Source organism: Tasmannia lanceolata, unplaced genomic scaffold (assembly GCF_043159265.1).
Source record: "Tasmannia lanceolata isolate RefF3 unplaced genomic scaffold, GAP_Taslan_0.1 ptg000018l, whole genome shotgun sequence".
In the NCBI taxonomy this organism is placed as follows: Eukaryota; Viridiplantae; Streptophyta; class Magnoliopsida; order Canellales; family Winteraceae; genus Tasmannia; species Tasmannia lanceolata.
In genome coordinates this window covers 2,646,120-2,654,844 of record NW_027518695.1, presented here as the reverse complement: position 1 = coordinate 2,654,844, position 8,725 = coordinate 2,646,120, and the positions used below count along the sequence as shown (strand labels likewise).

The following is an 8,725-nucleotide window of genomic DNA, read 5'->3' as shown; positions in this document are numbered from 1 at the left end:
ACATGGGACGGAAGGAAGGTCGGAAAGAAAGAGAGAGAAAGGCAAAAAGAGTGGAGTGGGACCCATTTTTCTTATCCTTCCTAACCACGCCAACAAACAGCGATTAAAAGACAGGACAGGAAGTCGCGACAAGAAAATCCTTCACTCAGAGAGAGATAAAACCGAATATGCTATCCCAACGGTGGAGCTCCACTCTCCTTTCCTTTCCTTTTTCTTTTTTTACGGACACAATTTCCACCAATAATATACCAAAAATATCCCCACATTGGATGATAGATAGACCAGATAATATAAAAAAATAGACCGACAAAACGACAAAAATTAATAATTCCCCTCTTCTATATTAATCCAACCCTCCTCCCCAATCTCAATTTCCAACCCCTCTTTTTTTTTCTCTCCTCCTTCTTCTTCTTCTTCTTCTTTCTATGAGCAGAGACGAGATGTCGCGGAGCTGCTCGCAGTGTGGAAACAACGGTCATAACTCTCGCACGTGTGGAGAGACCAACTCTCGTTCGTGTGGAGATAGCCCGGGGTTTATGCTGTTCGGGGTTAGGGTTACTGAGGGATCTATTAGAAAGAGTGTGAGTATGAACAATCTCTCACAATACGAACAGCCCAAAGAGAACCAGGCTGACGTGGCTTCTGGATATGCGTCCGATGATGTTGTTCATGCCTCAGCCGGTAATCGCGAGCGAAAGAGAGGTCTGTGCCTCAGATCTAATCTCTCTCTTTATATATCTATTTTTATGATCTAGTTTTTTTTGTTAATAGATTTTGGTTTTTTGGGGGTGGGCCCAGGGGTACCATGGACGGAGGAAGAGCATCGCCTTTTTCTGGTGGGTTTACAGAAGGTGGGAAAAGGAGATTGGAGAGGAATTTCTAGAAACTTCGTTAAAACTCGTACCCCTACTCAAGTTGCGAGTCACGCTCAGAAGTATTTCCTCCGCAGAAGTAATCTCAACCGTAGACGACGCAGATCTAGCCTCTTCGATATCACCACTGACACGGTACAAAATTAAATCAGATTGATTAATTAATTAATTAATTAATCGTTTTGTTTTTGTAATATATTTTTTTTTTTAATGATTTTTCAGTTTCTGGGTTTGCCCGTGGAAGAAGAGATCGTTCCAGAAAACTTCCATGTGGGATTTCTTATGCGGGGTCCATCAAACAATATGCCGGACCCAGAGATTTTCCGTCCGATTCCGGTGGTCCCACGAACTACTGATCTGAACCTCGGGAACGCGATCGAGCCGTCCAATCTGTTTTTGAAACTTTCAACGGCCTCGTCTTCTGATCAACAAAATCAAGGTTCGAGACACGCGTCGGCTTTTCATACTATGTCGAGGATGAACGGTGGAGATCTCGATTCTGATTCTAAGAGGAGGAGCATTATCACCGTCTCCTGAAAAAGGAAAGATCTCTCAAAAGACAAAAAATAAAAAAAATCATGTTTGTGGGGTAGATATTATTAGATTAGATTAAGATTATATTAGGTTAGATTAGCGTATATGATTAGGAGATTCCTTCCGTGTACAATAAGATACATAAAATGTGTTTGGGACTCTTTGTCTTTTTGTTTTTCTCCGTTAATTAATTAAGTAGGAGTCATTTGTATGTGGGGACGCGAGTCACAGTAGCATTTTGGAATCCCTCTAACGAGCAACGAGAGTCAAAGATAGAATGCCTATTTCAGCACCACCATAGTTTGATATTTGCACAGACCCAGCTGTCTTTTTTCTTTAATTAGGTCGGGAGAGCTTTCGGGGAATGTAATAACCTTCTCACAGCTCTTTAAATACTAAAAGACAAGATGGGTTATGGCAAATATCAAAATATCGTTGTGCAGATGTCATTTCACTCCCATTTATATTTCCCTATGTCTATTTTAAGTTTTTCATTAGCTGTTTCCGTTGTTTAATATCACCTTCTTATGAACTTAACGATGTGGGCCCACTGTGTTTTTGGTGGTGTTTGGATTCGGGTTTGAGCCTACATTGTTTGGATGATCCAAAGCATTCATTTGATGGGTCCTGACATGGATAGGGTGTGCCCAAAAAATCAGCTCCATCGGATCATCCTAACCTTTCAATCTGTGGACGAACCATCCTAACCCTTCAATCTCTGGACGAACCGTCAACTTGTACAAATTGAAACCACATGGGGTCTACTTGTAACTTTTTAAATTTTAGGGGTTAAGTTGAATGTGCAGAAACCAAAGGGGGTCTGAGTGTATTTTTCTCTAAATATTATTATCTTTTTTTAGTAGGTTCAAATTATGAACACCAAAGTATCATAAGCATACATATTAGGATAATAATAATAGATTTGTATTATTAGAAAAAGTAGAGTGGTTTTAACTTTTAACACGATTTCTGCTAGGATTGGGTTGGTTTCCTCCTTTGTTTTGTTGGCTCAAGGTTGACAACTTAGGCAACCCTACTCAACATCGTCCTCCTACTTTTGTGCTTATTTTATTGGGACCCAAGTCCAACCCGACCCTGAATCCAATATACAATTTTTGTTTGTTTTCGCCCCGGGCCAAAATAAACCCAACTCGGGCACTACCTTGGGTTGGGTTAGGTTTGGACTCAACCCAACCCAACCCAATCCAGCCCACAAGTTACACCCACAACGGCAAGAGGCTGCGAGTGCAAGACCACCTTTTATTTTGTTAACGAATAATGTTAATAAGGCTCTTTCCTAACAACCACTCTTTTGGGCATGTGTGTGCGCCCCAGATGGATGCGATCGGAATCATTGATCCAACATGTGAGTCAAAAGTCCGGCTAAATGCCATTGAGAATACCCTGATTGGATGATCATATGCCCGTGATCAATGAAGCCTCCTCTGCTGTTGCTGATTTTAGTGGTGGTCCTTTATCATACACAAGAGATATCCTTTCTACATTGGGATCTGTGTCAATGGTTGTGATTGCGCGACCAAGTCCTCATTTGGGGCCCAGAAAATCTCTACAAGATCAATGGTCTCAATTGCAGAAGCATGTCCTCATGTGCAATCCGAAAATTGATTTCTAGTAGTGATTGCAATGGCGATTGTCCCCATAATCCTCTTTCTTTAATAATGGTATAAACGAAACAAACTACACTGAGAGTAATTGTTAGGATCGAATCAATCTAATGATTGACATTGGATCCGATCCAAAATGTGTTGTATCTGCAATCTAGACCGTTGCTGTGTTGGACCATCAGGGGTTGGCCACATGTTCCTAGTTCCATGCGGATGGACATATCATAAATAAGATTGTCGCTTACAAAGATCAATGCTTGGCCTCACTTGCCAAAATCCTAAATCAAACCTTACAGATCAAGGGACTAGATTCATCTAATCAAGTTAGGTTCAATAACAGTACTGAGATTATGTTCGATCGTTGCAGGATCAACGGTCCAATAACATCTACTGTGCACACATGTAGGGCCCGAGGTTTATCATTAGGAAAAAATTATCTTTATAGCATTTTCAGTTTTTAAATGGTCAAAATGTGACCTCAGTCGTATAATGTTAAAAAAATATAGGATTAATGTAATATGGGATTTGCTAGGGAGCATCGCAGAAGGCATTTCGCAGATTGTCTGTTGCATGCGAGAGCAGCCACCTTGGATGAATTAAATGAATAAGGACAAAATCTGAGGAAAAACCTTTTAATATAATGGTTGGGTTAAAAATGGTACGAGTAAATAATTAGGGGGGCATATAGGCTTTTAATGTTGGCACTACCACGTTTTGATAATTGTACTGACTCATCTCGTCTTTTATTGTGTAAAAGGTTATTACAGTTCCCAAGAAGCTGATGGAAGGCGATTAAAGAAGAAAAGACAAGCTGAGTGTAGCACTTATTAAAAGATAGTAGTGCCAATATCACTAGCCATTTATTATCAAATTAGTATTGCCTTTTCAGGATAGAGCGTATAAAAATTTAGGGATTTGCTAGTGTCCATCGAGAAAGGCATTTCATGGAACGTCTGTTGCATGAGAGAGCAGCCAGCCACCTCCCTAAATCTAAGTTAAACGGAAAATTATCAAAAATTAGGTTTTTCGTAGACGTGGCAAATGTTGATTAACATTTTCAATAAGATGATGTGGTAGCCGAGAGTAAGAGCCATGGGAGAAATTGTTGGGTGAGAATGTGCCCATGTGTGCCAAAAACACATCAGCTTTTTAGTGATTTTCCTAAACTCACGTCACTCAACAACCCATTTATTTGGTCTCTTGCTAGGTTGTAAAACCGGTCTCCCTAGCATTGTATCTCCTTTAGCTCTTCTTGCCCTTTGACCGATTGTGGGACCCACCAAACCAATACGTGGGGTAAATTTTTGGGCCCCCACCTGATGCATGGATTGGTGTGGAGTTTGTGAGACCCACCTTATCAAAGTATGGTTTAAAATGGTGAGACCTAACTGACCAACCATATGCATAAATTCGGGTGGAGATGGTGATCCCAATCATGGGTGTAAAATGGCGGGCCCCACCATATGCATGGATTTGTGTAGAGATAGTGGGCCCTATCATATCAAAATCTGAAATGTAAAATGGTGGGTCCCACCCATGCTATGCATGAGAGTAAAATTATGGGCCTTATCAAAACACTTGTTTGTAAAATGATGACCCCGCTCATGCATATGCATATAAGGTGTAAAAATATCTACTGTAGAAAAATTTTCAGTATGATTTTGATTTTGGCATTTTATGAGTACCAAATTACCTATCATACGTAAGTTAGTCAAAATAGATGGCAAGACTTAGATTTGCAAAATTCACTCAAACGTATGACTTTTTGTAAATTGACAAACAAGACTCTTTTTGCAAGTAAGGCAAAGTAGAACACTTCTTGCGCAAAAAACCGATTATAAAAATCAGATTTAAGAAAAAAAATTGATAGAGGAAAAGCCAAGAAGTCAAGACCATAGAAATAAATAATATGAATAAGATTTTTTTTAAATGATAAATTATTATAGGAGGAATGATAGATGCAAGGGTGTCCTTGCATAAAGATCCGGATAAGGGCCCTTGATTCGATCCCCGTCAAAATCGATTGATTGCAAATTAAAAATAGCCTTAGATGTAAGCCACAAGGTATTTTAGACTAGTCAACCCAAATTTGATATTTGGGTACTCATCTTTTTTCATTCAATATGGTATTGAAGCTATTCATTTTTTATTGAAAAGATTCTTGTATTATTGGAAAAGAGATCACTCCACACCAGTAGGAAGGCATTTTTACTATATATAAAGAGGTTATTCAAATTTAACACCCCCCCTCCAAGTAGCTTCAATCCCAAGCTTTATTCCGCTTCGTTCCTTCTATCCAATAAATAGAAAGGTGGGTTTACAGCTTCGAATCTAAGATATTAGAAAACCAACCATTATTCGAGAGTCTGATATTTATCATTAAATAGCGGGCAACTCATCCCCTCCCGTAGAGCAGAAGTTAAAAAAAAAAAATGGGTTCCTTGACATCTATTGAAACTTGTTGTTCCTCTTGGAACTCTATCAAATAGTTCTAAATTGTTTTCTAACAAAGCCCAATCTATGGGAAGTCATAAATCATTTTGAACCATAGTTTTAATCCTCACATTCTTATCATAGTTCTAGCACGAATTAGAAACCTATTAACTCGTCATATTCGTAGCCCCAAGAACAGGACTATAAACAAATAAATGATGTAGGGAATTTAACCGCGTAGAACTCACCCCTAAAAGCTAGTTGTTAGAGGGAGGGTGCCCATTCCCTTATAACCCATCCCCATCCAATCCACTTTACCGATGTCGGACTGTTTGCTTTTGCGTGGAACCCCAACAATCTCCCCCTCCACGTGGAAGCAACGTGGACAATCTCCCCCTCCATGCGGTGGCAACGTGGACAATCTCGCCCCTCCACACGGTGCCAACGTGGGAACCACAAGATACTACACTGGGGTTTCTGAGATCTTCCCCCAGCAACATTCCCGCCCTCTGAGGCAAACCGGGGCTACTACGCCCTGAGCTTTGATACCATTTGTAGGGAATTTAACCGGATAGAACTCACCCCTAAAAGCTAACTGTTAGAGGGAGGATGCCCATTCCCTTATAACCCATCCCCATCCAACCCACTTTACCTATGTGGGACTATTTGCTTTTGCGTGAAACCCCAACAAATGAGATATATGAATTTTCTCTACCAAGGGTGATATAAGAGCAGAAAGAAGCCCAATTCGAGTTCACGGCTTCTCCAATCAAACTTGACGATCCACACAAGACCTCACCCTCTCCTCCTTTGAGGTAAGTAGTTGTAAAATTTGCCAAGTATTTTATTTTCTTAATGTAAAGCATGTTTAGAATATAGCTTTATATTTTTCTAAAATTAGTTTATATATTATCTGATAGTTTAAATATTAGTATTTTCAATTGACTTCAATATTCTTTTAGAAAATGTTCTCTTTCTATGAAGTAAGCTGATTTCAAAACCATTAGGTTAGGTACTACTTTTTAGTCATTATTTTAACTTCATCGAATAAATATCTTGCTTATAAGTATCTGTTGCATCATTAGTTTTGAATAAAACTCCAGTTTTAATTTGGATTTTAAACCAATTTATTAGAAATTACTAGTCATAAAAATTGATTCCCACCTTCAGGGGTGATCACCTAACTCGATGGGCAATCATCTCAAAGATAAGGAACACCTAGACAAATTAGGTTGTGAATAATGGATTTTACCAAGTTTTTAGGTCCGGAGAATGAAAACTGCTAAAGAATCCCTAAAGTCTTGTTCGGCATCCCTGACCTGCTAAGCCCATTTCTAAGTTTCTCTTATTTGTCCGAGTGAAAGATGAGACTCTATGGAGCGACTCAGAGTCACTTCCGCAGATTCTCATTAGTCCGTTTCCGCCCAATTATTTAGGTGTGAATGAAAAACCTTGCCGGACACGTATTTTATATATTTCATTCGTAAATTCCATTTTGATTTCCGTGTGCACCATTAACTCCAGTTCTTTTTAAAGCATTCATAGCACATTTAGGCCAGGATTGGCTACCATGAAATTTTTATTTCCAGAGAATATTAGTTTGCCAAGTGGTGAGAGATGGGCGGAAAGAGTGGGAGAGGAAGAGAATTTGAGTAGGCAGCAGTGAGGAGATGGTGCTAAGTAGCTAAAAAACAAGAAAAATAAAACTCCGTTTTGAGTAGAGTTTTTTAGCCTTTTTCCACCCCCCTCATCACCATGGTTTCAAATTTCAGTTTCGGAATGCGTTTTGGTCCTCGCCGAAACTGAAGATTTGAAATTTCAGCCCAAATCTGACGAAATCAAAATAACACCTATTTTATCCCGTACAGAATTACGATTGAAATTACCTAAATTTTGGGAAAATATTAAACAATTATCTAAAATCAAGAATTTTGGGTGAAATCCCTTACATTTAGGACGAAATTTTGGGATGAACGGAATTTCGACAGAAATTTAGAAATTTCCTCAGAAATAAGCGAAATTTCGGTCGAAATTTAAAACCATGCTCATCACTCATGCCCTCTCAATTCCATCCCTCGACCACCAATGGGTAAACTAATATTCCATGAAAATTTTTACATGGCGGCCAAACTTGGCCTTAGATTTTGTCAATATCATATGTTAGATTATGTACTCTAAAGGGATATAAATTAGGCCTATAAGCGGTCCTTCAAGGTATTAGACATGCCGATGAGAATACCTTTTCTGCATTGGTGGTGGAGGGGGACTCCCTCAACGTTATTTGATGGCTATTCGGAAGTCATCCCCATCCTTGGAGGTCTTCACATATGATGGATTAGATTCATGACATAGTTGGATTATGCTCTAATCAAATCGTCATGTTAGAAGGGCGGCATATAGGTTGATGCTCTTGCTCATGCGGGTGTGAATAGGCCGAGTCTGGAGACATTTTTCCTTCCCCCTTGAGGCTGTTTGGTTTTACTTTGATGTATTTGATCGTTCTCTTCTATCTCCCAACTTCAACTGACCATCTCGGTCTTGGTTGTTCTCTTCTTTCTTCTTAATTGAATTTCTACCATTAAAAAAAATTTAGGGCTATAAATTAAGGGAAATGATATCAGCACTGCCATCTTTTGATATTCAATCACTCCTAGCTAGCCTTTTAGCACTTCAAGGGCTGTAAAAAGGTTATTACAGTCCCTAAAAAGCTCTTACAACCCTGTTAAATACTAAAAGACAAGCTAGGAGAGCGTGAATATCAAAAGAATGGAGTGCTGGTATCATTTTCCAAAATTAAACATGTTAAATATGACATCAAAGTCATGATTTTAAAGTAGACATAACTTTAAGGTTAATAAGACGTGATTGATGTCTAATCCTTTCTAATCCTGTAATTCGAGAACCTGAACGGACCCAATCAAGGTGACATATGCCTGATTTTACAGAGTCATAATTGGGGCCCTTAATCTTTGTGACCAAGGTTTAAAATTTCGACCGAAATCCGAAATTTCAGGTTTCTCTGAAAGGATTTCGGTGGAAACCGAAACCAAAATTAGGTAAAGTTGAAACGTTACAAAATTTCGATCGAAATTTCGTTTCCCCCGAAATTTGGGGGCCGAAAGTTAAGGATCTCCAAAAATCAGTTTTTTATTGATTATTTAATATTCTCCCGAAATTACCAAAATTTTGGTACCAGATAAAATATTGCTTTATTTAATTTCGATCGATTTCACCGAAATTTCACAAATTTCGGCTAAAATT

The 8,725-nt window shown here is 38.9% G+C and overlaps 1 protein-coding gene across 1 annotated transcript; it reads left to right on the top strand.

Moving 5' to 3' along the window:
- Positions 1–370: 370 nt before the first annotated feature.
- Positions 371–1,619, top strand: LOC143851560 (transcription factor MYB1R1-like). Its single transcript, XM_077361027.1, has 3 exons — positions 371–702; positions 799–1,007; positions 1,095–1,619. The coding sequence occupies exons 1-3, from the start codon at positions 426–428 to the stop codon at positions 1,407–1,409; spliced, it is 801 nt and encodes a 266-aa protein (XP_077217142.1). The 5' UTR covers positions 371–425; the 3' UTR covers positions 1,410–1,619.
- Positions 1,620–8,725: the final 7,106 nt, after the last annotated feature.

What these genes read in the sequence shown, in the direction of transcription:
- LOC143851560 (XM_077361027.1), top strand. Translation starts at nt 426, where the DNA reads ATGAGCAGAGACGAGATGTCGCGGAGCTGCTCGCAGTGTGGAAACAAC. An exon ending in TAATCGCGAGCGAAAGAGAG is followed by an intron (nt 703 to 798) that starts GTCTGTGCCTCA and finishes GGGTGGGCCCAG; the next exon opens with GGGTACCATGGACGGAGGAA. An exon ending in TCGATATCACCACTGACACG is followed by an intron (nt 1,008 to 1,094) that starts GTACAAAATTAA and finishes ATGATTTTTCAG; the next exon opens with TTTCTGGGTTTGCCCGTGGA.